The sequence below is a fragment of the Gorilla gorilla genome, chromosome 16, assembly GCF_029281585.2.
Source record: "Gorilla gorilla gorilla isolate KB3781 chromosome 16, NHGRI_mGorGor1-v2.1_pri, whole genome shotgun sequence".
NCBI lineage: Eukaryota > Metazoa > Chordata > Mammalia > Primates > Hominidae > Gorilla > Gorilla gorilla.
This window is the reverse complement of record NC_073240.2, coordinates 79,909,012-79,927,678: the sequence shown is the minus strand read 5'-3', so window position 1 is coordinate 79,927,678 and position 18,667 is coordinate 79,909,012. Positions and strand designations below refer to the sequence as shown.

At 49.5% G+C, this 18,667-nt stretch overlaps 1 protein-coding gene across 8 annotated transcripts in view; it reads left to right on the top strand.

Moving 5' to 3' along the window:
• RASGRF1 (Ras protein specific guanine nucleotide releasing factor 1) overlaps positions 1-18,667 on the top strand; it is a 131,206-nt gene that overhangs the window by 65,042 nt on the left and 47,497 nt on the right. For 4 of the 8 annotated variants that reach the window (XR_010131046.1, XR_010131045.1, XM_019011183.4 and 1 more), the window contains exons 10-14: positions 1,081-1,241; positions 6,406-6,469; positions 8,606-8,742; positions 11,102-11,184; positions 13,969-14,007. Coding sequence is in view for 4 of the 8 variants with exons in the window: in XM_019011183.4 (XP_018866728.1) it covers positions 1,081-1,241; positions 6,406-6,469; positions 8,606-8,742; positions 11,102-11,184; positions 13,969-14,007 (484 nt within the window). In the remaining 4 variants the exon portion in view is untranslated. The remainder of the gene's footprint in view (positions 1-1,080; positions 1,242-6,405; positions 6,470-8,605; positions 8,743-11,101; positions 11,185-13,968; positions 14,008-18,667) is intronic. The other 4 variants (XR_010131048.1, XR_010131047.1, XM_019011186.4 and 1 more) reach the window with 1 other exon arrangement.

Below are 18,667 nucleotides of genomic sequence, written 5' to 3'. Positions count from 1 at the left end.
ACACTCAGAGAACAGCCTCAGCCCTGTCCTCCGGAAGCCTATGGTACAGAGGAAGAGAGTCATGAGGGGACAAACGCAGGAACACCAGGTGCCAGGTGGATCTCCCTGATGCAGGAGGCAGAGTGGTGGCCTGGAGCAGGACCAAGAGAGTCACGAGGGCTTTCCCAAGGATAAGCAGGAATTCACAGGGAAGACAGAGTGAAGGAAGGGCTTTTCAGAACTAAGAGTGACACTCAGGCTAACTTGACCCAGAACTACATGTGAGGCAGAAGAAGGGGACAATGGTAAGAGTGGAGGCTGGGAGGTGTGCCCAAGCCAGACCACTGGGAGGCCTCAAGTGCCTGAATCCTGGGGACAGTGAGGAGCTGTGGACCTCAGTGGGGAGGGGGCCTGAAGGGTATGTATTAGGGTGGGTACACCAGAGTAGGGCAGCAATGGCTTTCATGACAGGCACCTACTCTGCTCAGTAATGGCTTCCTAGAGTGCTGTGCTGAGGACTGAGAAGTCCTCAGTCTGGGCTCTGCAGTCTGTCTGGGCTCTGCAGTATGGTGCAGTGATTGATTGGTGATGCCTGCCATGGCTGTGGATAACAGGAGTGCAATGTATCTTTTTTTTTTTTTTTTTTTTTAAATCTTAGTAGCTATCTTTTTTACAAATAGGATGGGAGGCAGGGTTTGCCCTAAGCAGTTCCCAGCAGGAGTGCAATGTATCTTGTTAACCCCTCGGGGCCTGCAGCCAGCTCCCCACTTGTTCAGCTCCCTGCCATCCCCAGACCTCAGCCCAGCCCTTCATTCTCACCACATGGGCCATGCCCTTTGGGGTTCCTTTGCTTGCTTAGCCCCTAGCCCCTGGCTGGGATGTCAGTGGGCCCTGCATGGAGCTTCTCTGATCACCTCTCATCCCTCAGCCATCTGGCCCTGCAGAGAGGCCTAAAGGAGCATCCCAGGGGCACATTTGCCACTGGGAAACAGAATGGACTTGTCCCACTGCTGCTGCCCCAGCATCTCAACCTTCAAGGCTGGGTCAGAGGCAAAGGTCACCCCAAGAGACGAGCTCAGGGTCTCTCTCCTCCACCCACAGGTTCCCTCATTCAGGTGCCCATGTCTGAAAAGGGCAAGATCACCAGGGGGCGCCTGGGGTCTCTCTCCCTAAAGAAAGAGGGCGAGCGACAGTGCTTCCTGTTTTCTAAGCATCTGATTATCTGTACCAGAGGCTCTGGAGGGAAGCTTCACTTGACCAAGGTAAGGGCTACGGGAGACGGGCTTGGGGGCTGCTCAGCCAGGGTCATGCAGGCGCTGTCCTGGCCATAGGGTCTATGGGCCCAGGTGGTGGGCAGGGGTGTCAAAGATGTGTGCATGCACACACACACAGATATACACACAACCCATAGTTTGGCCAGCTGGAGAGAGCAGAACTTGACTGATTTTCCACTAGGGAAATCCTGGGAGATGGGAAGGTGAGAATCGAGGGCTTCAGATTCCCCACACTGAGCACCTGGGCAGAGGAGCCAGAGGGCCTGGACAGACCTCTAAAAGGCATGTGTGTGTGCATGTGTGTGTGTCTGTGTGTGTTTGTGTGTATGTATGTGTGGTGTTTTTGTGTCTGTGTGTTTGTATATGTGGTGTGTGTGTATGTGTATATGCATGTGTGTGTATGTGTGCATGGTGTGTATGTATATGTGTGTGTGTGTCTGTATGTGTTTATATCTCTCTGTGTGTATTTGTCCATTTTCATACTGCTATGAAGAAATACCTGAGACTGGGTAATTTACAAAGAAAAAGAGGTTTAATGGGTTCACAGTTCCACATGGCTGAGAAGGCCTCACAATCATGGTGGAAGGCAAAGGAGGAGCAAAGGCATGTCTTACATGGCAGCAGGAAAGAGAGCATGTGCAGGGGAACTGCCCTTTACAAAACTATCAGATCTTGTGTTACTTATTCAATATCACAAGAATAGCATGGGAAAAATCTACCCCCGTGATTCAATTACCTCCCACTGGGTCCCTCCCATGACACATGGGGATTATGGGAGCTAAAATTCAAGATGAGATTTGGGTAGGGACACAGCCAAACCATATCAGTATGTATGTATGTGTATATGTGTTTGTGTCTGTGTGTGTGGTGTGTGTATGTATATGTGTGTATATATTTGTGTATATGATGTGTGTATTTCTGTATAGTGTGTGTATGTGTTTGTCTCTATGTGTGTTGTGTCTCTGTGCATTTGTGTGTGTTCATTGTGTGTGTGTGTATGGTATATGGCATATGTATGTGTGTATATGTATTGTCTTTCTGTGTACAGGTGTGGTGGATATGTGTGTGGTATGTGTCTGTGTATCTATGTGTATATCTGTGTATGTTTATATGTATGTATGTGGTGAGTGGGTGTGGTATATGTGTATGTGTGTGTCTGTGTGTGGTGTATGTTTTTGTGTACATGTGTCTCTGTGTATGTATGCGTGATGTATGTGTGGTGTGTATATGTGTGTATGTGTATGTGTGTGTGTGTTTGTATGTGTGATGTGTGTATCTGTGTGTCTGTGTGTGGGGTATGTGTTTTTGTGTCTGTGTGTGTGGTGTGTGTGTCTGTGTCTGTGTGTGGTGTGTGTGAGGGGCAGGGTAGAGGGCCTCCACTGGCTGAGGGCCAAGGCATCACTCGGAGCTTTTATTTCATCTCCACCCCAAAGGAGCTCTGACAGAGCCCCTTCCAGTGACCTTCTCAGTGTCCCCTCCTCCAGCACAGGAGCCCTGGAGGCTGCTGAGCTGCTTCACACAGAGCCTCAGGACCTTGCAGCCCTGCATGAGACCCTGATGCTCAGCTAACCAGCTCATCCCTAAAGGGGGAGGGAATGAGCATCTCAGACCCCCTCCTGACTCCTCATAGGCCCAGGGCCTTTGCTCATGCTGTCTGTTCAGCCACACAGCCTCCTCTCCCCTGGCAGACCACCTTCACATGCCTCAAGGCCTGTTCAAGTGCCACCTCTGCTGTAAAGCCTGTGGCCTGGGCAGGATCTCCTGTCCCCCGACACAGCCCACTGCTTGTCTCATTGCTGTGAGCTCAGCATCAGTCCCAGCTCCATCCCTCACACACATGTGACCCTGGAAAAGACCCCTGCCCCTGTCCACACTTCGTCTATCAAATAAGGACATTGACCCTCACAGAGACATTGCACAGATAAGTTAGCAGTGAGCTCACAGTGGATGTGGATTTGCTGTCAATTAGGAAGCACTTGCCTCTGTAAGCTACAGTCCCTCCAGCCCTGCATTCATCACCTTGGAAGCCTGAACACACTATGGCCTGGAAAGGGCCAGAAGGTGCTTTTTTTTTTTTTCCCCAAGACGGAGTTTCACTCTATCGCCCAGACTGGAGTGCAGTGGCACCATCTCAGCTCACTGGGAACTCTGCCTCCTGGGTTCACCCCATTCTCCTGCCTCAGCCTCCCAAGTAGCTGGGACTACAGGAGCCCACCACCATGCCCGGCTAATTTTTTGTATTTTTAGTAGAGATGGGGTTTCACCATGTTAGCCAGGATGGTCTCGATCTCCTGACCTTGTGATCCGCCTGCCTCGGCCTCCCAAAGTGCTGGGATTACAGGCGTGAGCCACCGCGCCCGGCCCAGAGGGTGCTCTTAATTAAGCCACAGCATCAGATAAACCATTCTTCCAGACCCTGGATGCCTGGCCCATAACCTCCGGCAGAGCTAACAGACCCAACAATGGCTTCAGGGAATATGTTGCTTATGTTCACATGGCCACAAATTAGCTGGTTGGCTGCACAAGGGGAAATTAATTTACAAATATTGAATACTTCTGTTTTAACCAAATTATGTGTCAAGGAACGCTTTCATTATTTATTAGCTCTGGAGTTTCTACTGATAAGATCTCTGTCTAGGCTGGGGGTGTGGCGGGGGTCAGTGGAGGCAGGTTAAACTGAAGACACGAAGGCTCTGAAAATCCAAAAGCATGTTTTTATGTTAGTTTTATTTTATCTGGAGTTTTTTGTTTGTTTGCTTGTTTGTGATTAGTTTTTTTGTGGGGGTTTTTTGAGGGGGGTTGTTTGTTTGTTTTTGAGGTGGAGTTTCGCTCTTGTCACCCAGGCTGGAGTGTAATGGCGCAATCTCTGCTCACTGCAACCTCTGCCTCCCAGGTTCAAGAGATTCTCCTGCCTCAGCCTCCCGAGTAGCTGGAATTATAGGCACTCGCTACCATGCCTGGCTCATTTTTGTATTTTTAGTAGAGACGAGGTTTCACCATGTTGGTCAGGCTGGTCTCAAACTCCTGACCTCAGGTGATCCACCAGCCTCGGCCTCCCAAAGTGCTGGGATTACAGGCGTGAGCCACCACACCCAGCTGTTTTTAGTTTTAAAAGTCTCTTAGCACATTGGCAAAGAGCATGGAATCAGAAATCAACTCAAATCCCAGCACTGCCACCCACCAGTAGGTGACCTCAGACAAGTCACATGGCCTCATCAGGCTTCAGTTTCCTTATCTGCATAAAGGGTGTAGAAATAACTCCTTCACAGGAGTGCTGTGAGGAGTAAGTGAGGGAGTTCTCGTGTCAGGTACACGCTCAGTGCTCACTGGATAACAGACATTGTCACTCTTAATTATGTAATAACGAACTTGTATTTATAACATCAACCCTTGCATAATGCTTACTATGGGGCAAGAACTCGCTCAAATACATTATGTATATTTAATTCCCAGAACAGCCCACTGAGACGGATACTTCCATTTTCCCCATTTTATATAGACAGGGGAAGTGAGACAGAAGAAGCCAGCACGTGGCAGGGCTGGGATTTGAACCCAGCCAGTCTGGCTCCAGAGTCTGTGTTCTTAATCACTATGCTCTAGTCTCCAATAGCCATAAGCTAAAATTCAAATCACTTCTCTTGAAATATCCAAGTGGCAACAGAATGCCTTAAGTCCTTTCTGAAGGGGGCAGACTACAGATCTGCAAGATTTAAAATGACTGTAAGAATTTATGAGACCCTGAAGTAAGAGAATGTCAGAGCTAGATGGGGCTTTCCAAATGATCAAGCTCAGTGACATCACTGGGCAAGCTTGAGGCCCAGTGGGTTAGTCCTGGGGGCTAACCCAAGGCCACCAAAGAGCAAAGCAAGAAGTCAAACACAGGGTTTGGTGGTCCACTTTGCCTCCCAAGGGGCAGCCTGCTCTGCAAGCATTTTCATATATAGATTAGTCACATGGCCAGGTCTCCATTATCATTCATTATTGTTTTACTTTATCTGTTGCTGTGTAACAAATTACCTCCAAATGTAGTAGCTTAAAACAAACATTTATTACCTCACAATTTCTGTGGGTCAGGAAATCAGGAGCTACTTACCTGGGTGGTCTTGGCTCAGGGCATTTCAGGGGTTTGCAGTCAAGATGTCAGCTGGGGCTGCAGTGTTCCAAAGGTTCAACTGGGGCCGGGGTATCCTTTTCCAAGATGATATGCCTCCATGGCTGTTGGCTGGAGGCCTCAGTTCCTCATTCATAGACCTCTCCCCACAACATGCCAGTTGGTGTCCCCCAGAACAGGTGATGCAAGAGACAGCAAGAGAGCAAGCAGGAGAATGTGGTCTCCAAAGTGGCACACCATCACTTCTGATTTATTCTTTTAATTAGATGTAAGCCACTAAGTCCAGCTCACACTCAAGAGGAAGGGAATTAGGCTTTGCCTTTTGAAAAGAAAAATGTGAAAGAATTTGTGAACATGTCTTACAAACACCACAGCTGTGGCCACTCTTATTTCTCACTACAATGTTAAAGGACCTCCTACCCAAGAGATGCTCCCACACTCATGGATGGGAGGCATTTTTCCAGGTATTCCTAATAATTAAAATAAGTAACTGACCAGGACTGGGATCGGGCCCTTGAGGCTCTCTCCAGACTCACTGCTAACTTGCCAGGGGACCTTGAACAAGACATGCAACTTCTCTGTCTTCATTTCTTCACCTGTAAAATGAGAATTACAATACCCATAAGACCAGCCTCTGTCTTCCTGTGGGTAACCTGATAGCTTTGGCCTAAAACGGGGGATTTCAAACCTCTGCAGATTTAGGGCTATGAAGCGATGCCCTGGAGCTGCTGTGGAAGCAAGAAGGGGCCAAGCAGGCCAGGTTCTGTCCGCTCCACCCATGGCCAGAACTCAACCTTGGTTTGGGGAAGGCCTCTCTGAGACAATCTCCTTTGACCCACTTCATTGAGCTTCTTATATGAAGATAAAGTCCTTCCACTGAAAAAGCAAAATACCCACTTGGCATATAATATATCCATTCGTACATCTGTGTGTATACATGGATGCTCCTTGTTAAAGTCCCCTCCAACCCTATCATCCAGGGACTCCTAAACCAGCATATCTACCCCTCAATCCAAAGCAGCCCCTGCTGCTCTTTTTCAGAATGGAGTCATATCCCTCATTGACTGCACTTTATTGGAGGAGCCAGAAAGCACGGAGGAGGAAGGTGAGTGTGAAAGCTGCATGTGTGCATGTGTGTGCTTGCACAGATACACACACGCTCACTCCTAAAGGTTGGGCCAGGCATTAGTTTCTTTGGGAGGAATGGAGGATGCTGAAGTGCGGAGGGGAGGTCCACACATGCCCTCATGCACACACCCTGTTCAGTCCCTGCTACAGCTGGGCTTTGCTCCCCTTGTACTTCCAATAAGGTGTGGAGAGGCCAGAGCCTGAGGCTTTAAAGAAAGAGCTCCCAGCCTGGCAGGTGATGACCCTGATCCACCTTCCTGGTTCGTTCCAAGCTCCCTGGGCTGGTGGACCAGTTGGCACTGTTAGGTTTTGGGGTCACAGCATCTCAGTGAGCACCCCTCATTCACACACCTGTGTGTGACATGCACAAGGGCTCTTGGGGCCACGTGCTGGAAGCCAGGGACACACCCAGCCCTATCTCTGTCCTGCAGTGGAAAAGGAAAGAATGTGCAGGGGCCACTGACAGAGGGATTGCAGGGCTGAGGGTCCTGAGAGAGAGAACCATGCCCTAGCAGGGGCCAGGAGGGGAGGCAAGACCTCGGTGAGAAGGGGCTGAACAACTCAAATGGGGCTGAATGGGGAAGTGTGCGGAGGGTAGAGTCCTTGGTGCTGTGATGTTTGATGGGATTTGTCTCCCAAGGCATCAGAGTTGGAGGTGGGGTCATTATTCAGATTAGGGGGTGGGATCACTACTCTCTCTTGATTGGGCCAAAGTTGGCACTCATCTCCCTTCTTCACTGACCCCAAGCCAAGACCCTCAGAGATGTCTCTGGATGCCCTGCCCTGTGGGGACACCAGCAGGACCCGTGCTCTTTTCCCTCCTCAGACTGGGCCTCCTGGGGTGGGCTGTGTCTGAAGCACCTCAGCATCACAGGCCCAGCATGGCATGGGGATGGGCATGGGCCTGGGGGTTGCCACACACACACTTGGCAAACATACACACACACACACGCCCTCATGCACGCACCCTGTTCAGCCCCTGTTACCAATGGGTTCTGCTCCCCTCATGCCCTTCCAGTAAGGGCCAAATCAAGTGGTTCCCCAAGGGAAGAATAAACGAGGAGGCAGCTTACCTGGAGCCTTCCTACCAGTGCAGCCTTCTTTCATCTTGGCCACAGCAGGTCCACAGGAAAACCCAGGCTCAAGTGGCACTGTCAGGCCCCAAAACTCTTTACCCTCCTAGGCCCAGGGAGGTGGGAGCATGGCCACAAGCGTTCCCCACCTGAAACACACCCACACACAGGCACCCACTTCTCAGAGACTCCAGCACAGTCCCAGGAGAATGGGCTCCCCCGTGCCCAGCAAGGACTCCTAAAATTCTCAGGTGTCAGAACTGGAAGGGACAGGAACCTCAGAGAAATCAAGTCCCACTCCTGTTGCACAGGAGGACATGTGAAGCCCAGAGGGGGAAGGAAACCACCTCAACATCACACAGCCGTAGAGCTTTGGAGCAAAGCAGAACCAAAGCAGGCCCTTTACACCATGAACCCATTCAGTGCACCCCCAATTAATGTGAGTGCATTGAAAAGAATCTTGAAGCTGTGGTTTTAGTTTTTCCAAATAAACAGCTTTCAAGACTTCAAGGGACGTTCAGGTTAAGAGCAGTAACAAAAATACCTAGAATTCACTTTTGCTTTGGGGAGCTCTAAACTGAACTAAATGTCCAGCCCAATCCATAAAAGTTTAAGATCTTGAAGTTCCTCATTTGGCCCCAGAACCACCTTGGGGTAGCAGGAGGGCCTGGCTGAGAGGCCCATTCTAGCCCTGCCCTGGCTTGGCCACCACCCTGCTGGGAGCCTTGGGCAAGTCCTCGCCCGCGACCTCACCTCCATTGGTGTAATGAGGGCAGAGGGCAGACTGTGATTCCTAAAGGCTCTCCTGCTCTGAATCCAGAGCTGCCCCTGAGTGGTTGTAAGCTACGTCTTAGTTCTTCCATCTTTGAAATGGGGATTTCCCACTTAGGAAAATAATATTCTGAAAGTAGCAGCAATTGGCCTGGTGCCTTACCAACGCAGAGCCTCCACCGGTACGTACGACAGGGACCACTAAAACATTTTCCACCTGAAAAGGTGTCTACATTCATGCTGCTAACTTTATGTTTTACAACTGGAAGCCAAAGGATCCGGCCAAGACATAGATCACTTGGATTTTAAAATCGGGGTGGAGCCAAAGGATTCCCCACCCTTTACGGTCATCCTAGTGGCCTCGTCCAGACAGGAGAAGGCAGCGTGGACCAGTGACATCAGCCAGGTGAGTAGCGTCACCTGTTCCTGAAAGCGAGTGGTCCCTTCATGCCTAACCAGGTCAGGGGTTTGGCTGGTGGCAGGTAGGGGGTGGGGGTGGTGGAGTAGCTGCACTGTTCTACAGAGAAAGATGCAAGAATCTTCCAAGTCCACAGCCCTACCCAAAGCTGAGCTCAGCTAGTCCATCCCATTTGTAGTGCCCTGGGTCACCTTGAAAGTGTGGTCTGGAAACCCCTCTTGCATCTGTATCACCTAGCAAGGTGATTTTAAAAACTTCAGTTTCCTGGACCCTTCTCCCCTTTCCCCACTATCCTGCAGACCTACAGATCTAAATTGTTGGCATGTGACCTGTAAATCCACATTTTAGTACATGCCCCAGGTCATTGATACACACAGAAAAGTCTGAGCATATTAGATGTAATAATGTTCACAGCGAGAGAACGGTGTCCCTGAAAGCCAAGGGTAGCTTCTTCAGTGAGTCGGGGCAGCTACCTAAGATCAAACCCAGCCTCAATTATGCACACGGAAGATTTAGTTTTGCTTTGGTCTGCTGTAAGCATTAGGGTCATTCACCCTATTTGGAGCATTAAGCAGGAAGCACAGACTTTTCCAGGCACCAGTGAGCAGACCCAGAGTGCCCATGGGTGCCTAAAGTACAAGGGGTGAGACTTGAGTCTATAAAGAGGCTGTCAGCAGCACCGGGGTTTAGGCCCCAGGACAGGCCCCTCCCTGAGCCCAGCAAGGGCCTGTGATGGGTCAGGGATGTGCCATCCCAGCAGCTGGGAGCCTTGGCCATCCTCTCTGCGGGGTGGGGTGGTAGGAGAGCAGCCAACAGCAGAAGGGGAGGGAGGTTGGTGGCCCCCCATGGTCTAGAGGGTTGCAGGAGGCCTGTGCCTGTAGGAACTGAAAGGGCAGGGCAGCATCTTCGTGGGACCTAGGACGGCTTCCCTTGCTCGCTCCCCACCTTCTTGGTTTTGTGCCCCTTCCAGGCTCCCCTGACTGCCGCTCCCAGCCTTCCTTCTGGCCCACCTGCCCATCTCGCAGTCCCAGAGGAGTAAGGCGGGTGGGATGATGCATGGCACGTGCCTGTTCTGAGTCTTCCCACATGTCTTCAAAACACCCAGAAAGCCCTAGAGAAAACTGCAGACCCTGAGCTTTGCCCTTTCACATCCCCAGTGAGCCGTAGCCGTCAAAGGCCTGGGGCTGCTTGCCCGGAGGGTGCCCACCAGGCCTCTGCCCTCCGGGCAGCCGTTGTGGATGCCAGTGAAGGGGTCAAGGTGGGAGTCCTCTGGCCCCTTCTCAAGCCCTCCTGCCTCCATAACACTCTGAGCCCATGGCCAGGTCTTCTTTGTTTTGGAGTTGCTGGTAGAACCAAAGCTAGAGAGATTGTCAGATGGGTGGGAGAAGTGGGGCTGAGAAATGCAAATGACAGAAGCCTCCCTCTTTGGGGTCGTGGCCTTGCCCAGAAGTCTGGGCCTGGGAGCTCCACCACCCACTGTGCCAGCTCTCAGCTGCCACTTCCCAATGACTTTGACACCCTCCTCCCTGCAACACACACATTCTCAAAACCAGAAGATTCTGTGATGTGCCACCAAGCCTTCTCTATCGCTGTGCCAAGAAGAAACCCTCTCATGGCAGAAATGTGAAGACCCAGGGCAGGGGACAGTGCAGGGGAAAAGAGGCAGCTCCCCCAAGAGATGCAGTTTTTATTTTTGTTTGGGCGGGTACTTCCTATTCAAAGCAAAATTTGGATTTTGAATATTTTTGGAGGCCGAGTGAAATGTACAATCATCTGTGCCCCTCCCGCCAGCAGCCTTGCCTTCTCCAGGGCCCCACACCCAGGGACTCTTCATATGGAAAACCATCCACAGCATCCAAGTGTTGGCACTGTGGTGGTCAGAGGACAGAGAGAACAGTTCAGCACCCTCGTGCAGTGGCACAGAGGCCCTGCTGGGCTGGCCTCCCAGGAGAGAGATCCCACATCACCATGGATCTGATCTTGTCCTTGACACTGGACCCCAGAGGTCAGCAACAAAATGGTCAGTGTCAGATGCATTCATTTTGCATCCCAGTGGTTGTTTGTAATCAACCCAGTGAGGTAGAAGTCATTATCCCCACTTTGCATATAATGAAACTAAGACTTCAGGTCAAGTAAGTTCCCCAAGGTCATTCAACTGAGACTTGACTTCCGGCCAAAGTCTAAAGGATGCGCCACGCTGACCCTGCCGTTGCCAGGACAATGCCCTTGAAGCTTGAGGACCCTGTATCAGACTGAGGCATGTGAACTTTACAGTTGTCAGAGCTCCTGGTGGGCCTGGGTCCGGGAATGGAGAGCTCTGACCCTGGGGTCCTCTCTCTGATTCCAGTGTGTGGATAACATCCGATGCAATGGGCTCATGATGAACGCATTTGAAGAAAATTCCAAGGTCACTGTGCCGCAGATGATCAAGTAAGTGCCCTTAACCCCATCTTGACCAGGCAGCATTCCAGAGACTGAGTACCACAAGGTGACAGCCAGGACACTGGGATGAGCCAGCTACTGGGGTTCAGAGATGCTGGGCTTTGTCTTTGGGGGTGTTTTGGATGTTTTCTTGTTTGTTTGTTTTGAGTTGGGTGATTGCTATTTGGATGATTGCTTTGGCTTAGTTTTTTGGTTTTTTTTTTTTAATTTTTTATTTCCATAGGTTGTTGGGGTACAGGTGGTGTTTGGTTACATGAGTAAGTTCTTTAGTGGTGGTTTGTGAGATTTTGGTGCACGCATCACCCCAGCAGTATACACTGAACCCCAATTTGTAGTCTTTTGTTTTGTTTTGTTTTGTTTTGTTTGTTTGTTTGTTTGTTCTTGAGACCACGTCTTGCTCTGTCACCCAGGCTGGAGTACAGTGGTGCAATCTCAGCTCACTGCAACCTCTGCCTCCCGGGTTCAAATAATTCTCCTGCCTCAGCCTCCTGACTAGGTGGAGCTACAGGCGTGTGCCACCATGCCTGGCTAATGTTTTGTATTTTTAGTAGAGACAGGGTTTCACCATGTTAGCCAGTATGGTCTCGATCTCCTGACCACCTTGTGATCTGCCTGCCTCAGCCTCCCAAAGTGCTGGGATTACAGGTGTGAGCCACCGCCTCCGGCCCCAATTTGTAGTCTTTTATCCCTCACCCCCTTCCTACCCTTTCCCCCTGAGTCCCCAAAGTCCACCGTGTCATTCTTATGCCTTTGCATCCTCATATCTTAGGTCCCACTTATGAATGAGAACATACAATGTTTGGTTTTCCATTCCTGAGTTATTTCACTTAGAATAATAGTCTCCGGTCCTATCCAGGTTTCTGTGAATGCCATTAATTCATTCCCTTTTATGGCCAAGTAGTATTCCATCATATAAATATAACACAATTTCTTTATCCACTCATTGATTGATGGACATTTGGGTTAGTTCCACATTTTTGCAAATTGTGCTGCTATAAACATGCATGAGCAAGGATCTTTTTTGCGTAATGACTTCTTTTACTCTGGGTAGATACCCAGTAGTGGGGTTGCTGGATCAAATGGTAGTTCCACTTTTCCTTCTTTAAGGAATCTCCACACTGATTTCCCTAGTGGTTGTGCTAGTTTTCATTCCCACCAGCCGTGTAGAAGGGTTACAGAAGTCTTACCTTTTCACCACATCCATGCCAACATCTATTTTTAAAAATTTTTTTTATTATGGTGCTTTGGCTTAGTTTTGCTATGGTTCATCTGTTTTGTACATGTGGATTATTTCTGTATTAGGATGTTTAAAATATAACATTAGGAATGAAACTTTATGTACTCTTTTTTAATTATTTTTCTCTTCCTAATTAAAAAATTAATATATAGAACATTTCAAAAACCAGAAAAACCAAAACGCAGGCTCCAGGACCACTGTGTTTGTTTGAACAATCCCCAGAGACAATGTCCTACTAAACGCAGCTCTCCAAGCCCTGAGTAATATAGCCTCCCTCACCTGCACCAGGCACAATTCTCTTGCAGTCACCTGCATGCCTAACCTCTTCACCACACCCTCCTTCCTGCCCCAACCCTGGAGCCCACTGGCTCTCTGGCCTCCATTCCCACCTCTGAATTCTGAGCCTGCCTTGCTCACCTGGTGCACACTAGGACTCTGCTCCCACCTGGGCCATGTTGCTGTTGCCAGAACAATCATCTGGGTAACCCAGGCCCGTTTGCTACTTCACATACATGCTCTGGGGAACTGCAGATGTAATGCGTTTAATGCAGAATATGATTTAATGTGTGAAATCCTTTGTTTCCACTCGCCACCACTCTGAAGTCAAGTCTGAAGAAGTGAGCCCTTTATGAACCTACTGTGTGCCAGGAGCTAGCCGAGGCAGTTTCAGGTCTACCAGGTCTTTAAGCCTCTGCACAAGTTGATAAGGAATTATTCCCCTCATGACTATATCACTGAACAGGTGGTGGGGTACAGCAGAAAGGTCTGGCCTTGAAGGCAACAGCCCTGGTCCCCAGCCCTAGCTTTGTGTGTGACCCTCGTCCCCAGCCCCAGCTTTGTGTGTAAACCTGGTCCCCAGCCCTAGCTTTGTGTGTGAATATGGACAAGTCCCTTAACCTTTCTGAGCTTGGGTTTCTCACGTTGTAAATGGGGAACATGATAATACCTACCTACCTACTTCCTAGATCCGTTTCAATAATCCAATAAAACTCACAGCTGGAATTACCACCATTATATGTTTAGTGAGTACCCACTCAATTACCATTATATGTTTAGTGAGTACCCACTCATGCTCTGGAAAGGGTGCCCATTGAGACAGCAAAAGGAGCAGATGAACTTTGGGAGGCCGAGGTGGGTGGATCACTTAAGGTCAGGAGTCCAAGCCCAGCCTGACCAACATGGTGAAACCTCGTCTCTACTAAAAATACAAAAATTAGCCAGGCCTGGTGGCATGCGCCTGTAATCCCAGCTACTCAGAAGGCTGAGGCGAGAGCATCACTTGAGCCTAGGAGGCAGAGGTTGCAGTGAGCCGAGACCTCACCACTGCACTCCAGCCTGGGTGACAGAGTGAAACTCTGTCTCAAAAAAAAGAGAGAGTGCGGATGAAACAAAAATAAAATTAAAATCACCTATGAAAGAAAAAAATAACAAAATTTTGAACAATGATGGTGATAAAGTGAATGGAATGTCCAGATTAAACTTACAACTTCAAGGACCCATCTGCTTACCAATCTAAAGCCTGGTTTTCTTCACAGGAGGACCAGGGAGGGGACCAGGGAAGCAGAAATGAGCAGGTGGGGTCTTCGTCCTCGGGAAATTCATCGTTTAGTGAGAGAGAGAGACACATAGAGAGATTATTAGAAAGCAGTGTAGTGCATGCTGTAAAATGGAATCTGTGTAATCCAGGCGAGGTCCAGAAGATGAGTGATAGATCTACCTGGCACAGTTGAGGATGGTTTCTTATGGAATGGGACATTAGAGCTGGCCTCGAAGGACCAGTTGGAGTTTGCTAGATGACTGAGGGGGAAGGGCATTCTGGGAAGAGGGAACAGCATGAACATAGGTTCAGAGGCAAAAAAGTGCATGGTGTTTGGGGAGAGTGCAGGGTCGAGGAGAGTGATGTCATGCAGGCAATGACCTTGATGCAATTGTGGTCTCCAGGTACACTACCAGACAAACTATTCTAGAGGCTTTGGAACAGATTCATAGGCTAAGTTAAGATGCTTCATTACGGCATCTAATGTATCAATTTTTTTTTTTTTTTTTTTTGAGACAGGGTCTCGCTGTGTCACCCAGGCTGGAGTGCAGTGGTGTGATCTCGGCTCACTGCAGCCTCTACCTCCTGGGCTCAAGTGTTCCTCCCACCTCAGCCTCCCAAGTAGCTGGGACTACAGGCGTGCACCACCACACCTGGCTAATAGTGTATCAATTACAAACACATAGCAAGACACCAGGGAAAGGAGATGAGATCGCTGGTTAGGCTAGTGTGTGTGCAGATGGGAGGACCACACTGCCTGCATCCTGCTGACACAGTGTTTCTTTGTCCCACCTCTCTCCCTGCCACATCAGCCTTCACTGCTGATGGAGTGAAGTTTGAACCAAGGGGCCCATGCAATGGAAAGCACTTGGGCCAATGGCACAGACTTGCCCTCTCTCTGGTATAGGGGCGAGTGCCTGGCCACAGCTGCAGCCGTCAGTTCACCTGGAGAACAGCTACACCTTTCTCTGCATTTCTTGGGCAGGGGACACAGAGGGTCAGAATAGCCATTGCCAATGGGTGGCTGACTTAAGACCTAATAAATATTGAATGTCCCATATGCCTCATGAATATTAAGCATAGCATCAATATTTGGCTATTTAGTGCCTTTGGTCTCTCTGTCCCTTCCTATGTTCAGCATGTAGGTGCTCTCCTTGGTGTACTGTGTCTAGTATAAATCTTCTGTACTTAGCTTCATCTGTCTTCCTTATTTAATTCTCTTATTTTTATGGCCCAATTTGACTTTCTTAAATAATAGAGCGATCCACACGACATAGTGAAAGATGGGGCTGGCGGTGGGCAAGGGTCAGATCACGGTAACGCGACCGGCGAGGAGTGGGGCTTTATTCTGTAGGTGATAGGGCCAAACCCAGGGGAGTGGCAGGCTCCCCACTGCCAGCCACTCTTATGGGGAGAGTGGGGAGCGGATAGCCTAGCTGGAGAAAGGTGCAGGGGTGATAGGTGGGAAGTTGGGGGTATTCCTTCCATATGTCTCCCAAAACGTGCTGAGTTTCTGGCACAGTTCCCTGCTCTCAGACTGAGTCAAGAGCATCCTGATTTTGGGTTTGCAAGACAAAGGTATATGCCCCACATGTCCCGAGTACTCCCACTAGCCCCTAACATGATGCATCCAGGCCTTCCCGCAGCAGCTCTGTGGATGGATGTAGCGGTCAGCGTCTCAGGTCAGCCACCAGCAACCCAAAACTGAAAAGTCTCCTTCCACCCACCAGGCTCCTGGGGCTGAGGCTCTGCCCCAACATGTGGCCTCAAGAGCAGGTAGACTCAAGGTGGGGGCACTCTCCCTGGGAAAAAAGAAAGAGAAAGTCCTTTTCCCTTCAGGCAAGGCCTGTCACTGATGCCTGGGAGACAGGAATACCACTTGGAGCATTCATCAAGAAGTGTTGAAAGATCAGAGAGAAGCAAATCTGAATTTCCACTGAGAAAATGTTCACACTGTAAGGCACCGAATACACTTTCTAGCAGGGATAGCAAGTATCTGGCACTCAAGCCAGTCATCTCCCATCCAGAGCCCCTGGCAGACATTGCTAATGGATCACAGCACTCTCTTGTGTTGAGTCTGGAAGCACAGCTCTGGGCCACTGCTACCAGTCTGCCTACTTTAATGCACTCTCCCATTTTGCAGACAGGGAAGCTGAAGTCCAGGATAGTTCCACAGAATATTGGAAATATTGCCGGGTGCGGTGACTCAAGCCTGTAATCCCGGCACTTTGGGAGGCTGAGGCAGGCAGATCAATTGAGGTCAGTAGGTCGAGACCAGCCTGGCCAACACAGTGAAACCCCATCTCTACTAAAAATACAAAAAATTAGCTGGTCATTGTGGTGCATGCCTGTAATCCCAGCTACTCAGGAGTCTGAGGCAGGAGAATCGCTTGAGCCCCAGAGGTGGAGGTTGCAATGAGCCGACATTGCGCCACTGCCCTCCAGACTGGGCGACAGAGTGAGTGAGACTCTGTCTCAAAAAACAAAACAAAACAAAAAAAAAACAAAGAGGCTGGCTGCAGTGGCTCACTCCTGTAATCCCAGCACTTTGGGAGGCCAAGGTGGGCAGATCACAAGGTCAGGAGTTCCAGACCAGCCTGGGCAACACAGTGAAACCCCGTCTCTACTAAAACACAAAAAATTAGCTGGGTGTGGTGGTGGGCACCTGTAATCCCAGCTACTCAGGAGGCTGAGGCAGGAGAATCACTTGAACCCGGGAGACGGAGGTTGCAGTGAGCCAAGATCGCACCACTGCACTCCAGCCTGGGCAACAGAGCGGGAGTCCATCTCAATTAAAACGAAAAAAAAAAAGAATATTGGAATTGCCAGAGGCACTGGAACCAACAGTGATTGTGAGGTTTAAAACAGAAAAGGAAAGGAAAAGGAAGGAGTAGAGAATGCAGGGGCTTTTCTTCACTTTCTCTTCCCCTTCCGGTGGCAGGAGCCCACAGAGAAGGTGCTAGAAGCAAACCCTTGCCAGAGGGGTCAGATGATCCCTATTTGGATGCCAGGTCTGGGCTGGATGCTTTGGGATCCATGACGTGGGAGTAGCTGTACTCTCCCTCTGAAACATGCAGCCCAGTGGGAATGACTTGGCTTCATTTGAGAGACAGTTCCTGAGCCCCTTCAGCCTCCAGGGCTGGACGTAGCCCTTACTCGACGTTGCTGTCCCAGGCACTTCCTCCAGCCCAGTATTTCTTTTATTATTGCTTCTTCACAGTTTCTCACCTTCCTTTTGAGACTTTTAGTGTTGACTAAAGGAAAAATGATCAAGCTTTTAAAGAATTCAGGTTTGTTTTCCTCAGAAGCCTTCCTGAGGACTGTAGACGGAGGCCGGCAGCCCGGGAGCCACCCTTCAGTGAGGTCCTATCAGATATCAGCACAGTGTTTCAGCCCACTGCTTAAATGCAGGTGGGGGGTTCAGCACCTGCAGAATCACATCAGACTTGCTGAGAAGTGACACTGAAGCAGAATCACATCAAGGTTTGGGCCTGAGAGTGCGTCTGGTTAGAGATGACGGGCATCATCACTAACCTTATCAGACGTCATATTATGTTTGGGAAAGGCAAGGACGAGGGTCATTTATCTTGTAGGGAGAATAGAGACTCAGGCAAGAGACCTGGGAGGCCATGTGCTCTGGCCTGCTTTGTCCTCAAAGCATCTTTCCGGAGCGCTGCACATCGTCACAGAGTCGGGGGCCTTGTGGAGTCATGCCAGCAAGCAGAAATGAGCAGGTGTGGCTTCTCTCGTTTGCTACTTTGTCTCACGGTAGTGAGAGGTCACCTCTCTGTCCACTCTGTATTGCTTCCATTTTCTCTCATTTCAACCTCTTTGTCCTTCTCTGAGTTCTAGGGGACTTTCTCAAATGTGTTTAATAGACCACTCAGATTTTCTGAGTGTCCGATCTGCCATTTCCTGCATCCGTCCCAGCCTTCAATATAGCACTCTTGTTTTTCATGTCCAGGAAATCCTTCTGACCTTGGATTACTCCCTCTTCATGGTTGCTTCTTGAGGTCCCATAGATGCAGTGTATACTTTCCTGAATCTTGGTGGAAACCAAATCAGGAGTTTTCTAAAATGTTTTGTGTCTTGCAGCAAAGCTAACTTAGAAGGCAGCATTTCCTCGGTTTCTTTGGAGTGGTCTCTTTTTGAACTGCAGTATCTTTACGGGCCCTGTGCCTTTCCCATATTGTTCTCATCCTAAAAAGAAATCCCACTGCCCTGCTCATTGAAGGCACTCGATAAAGTTTATTTACTTCAAATCCCAAGAATGCTTCCAAAGAAAAGTATTTAAGAAAGACAGTGTGAAAGGGATGCTATGTCCATTTGCTCACTTCCTCTGAGCACTATCTGCACTCCTAGGTAGAAGATACCCTCGAAAGAACAGGTGAGCCAGGTGCGGTGGCTCACGCCTGTAATCCCAGCACTCTGGGAGGCCAAGGCAGGTGGATCAAGAGGTCAAGAGTTTGAGACCAGCCTGGCCAACATGGTGAAACCCCATCTCTACTAAGAATACAAAAATTAACTGGGCGTGGTGGCGCATGCCTGTAATCCCAGCTACTCGGGAGGCTGAGGCAGGAGAATCACTTGAATCGTGGAGGCAGAGGCACTCCAGCTTGGGTGACAGAGCAAGACTCCATCTCAAAAAACAGAAAAAAAAAAAAAGAAAAACTAGATAGTCTGGGCACAGTGGCTCA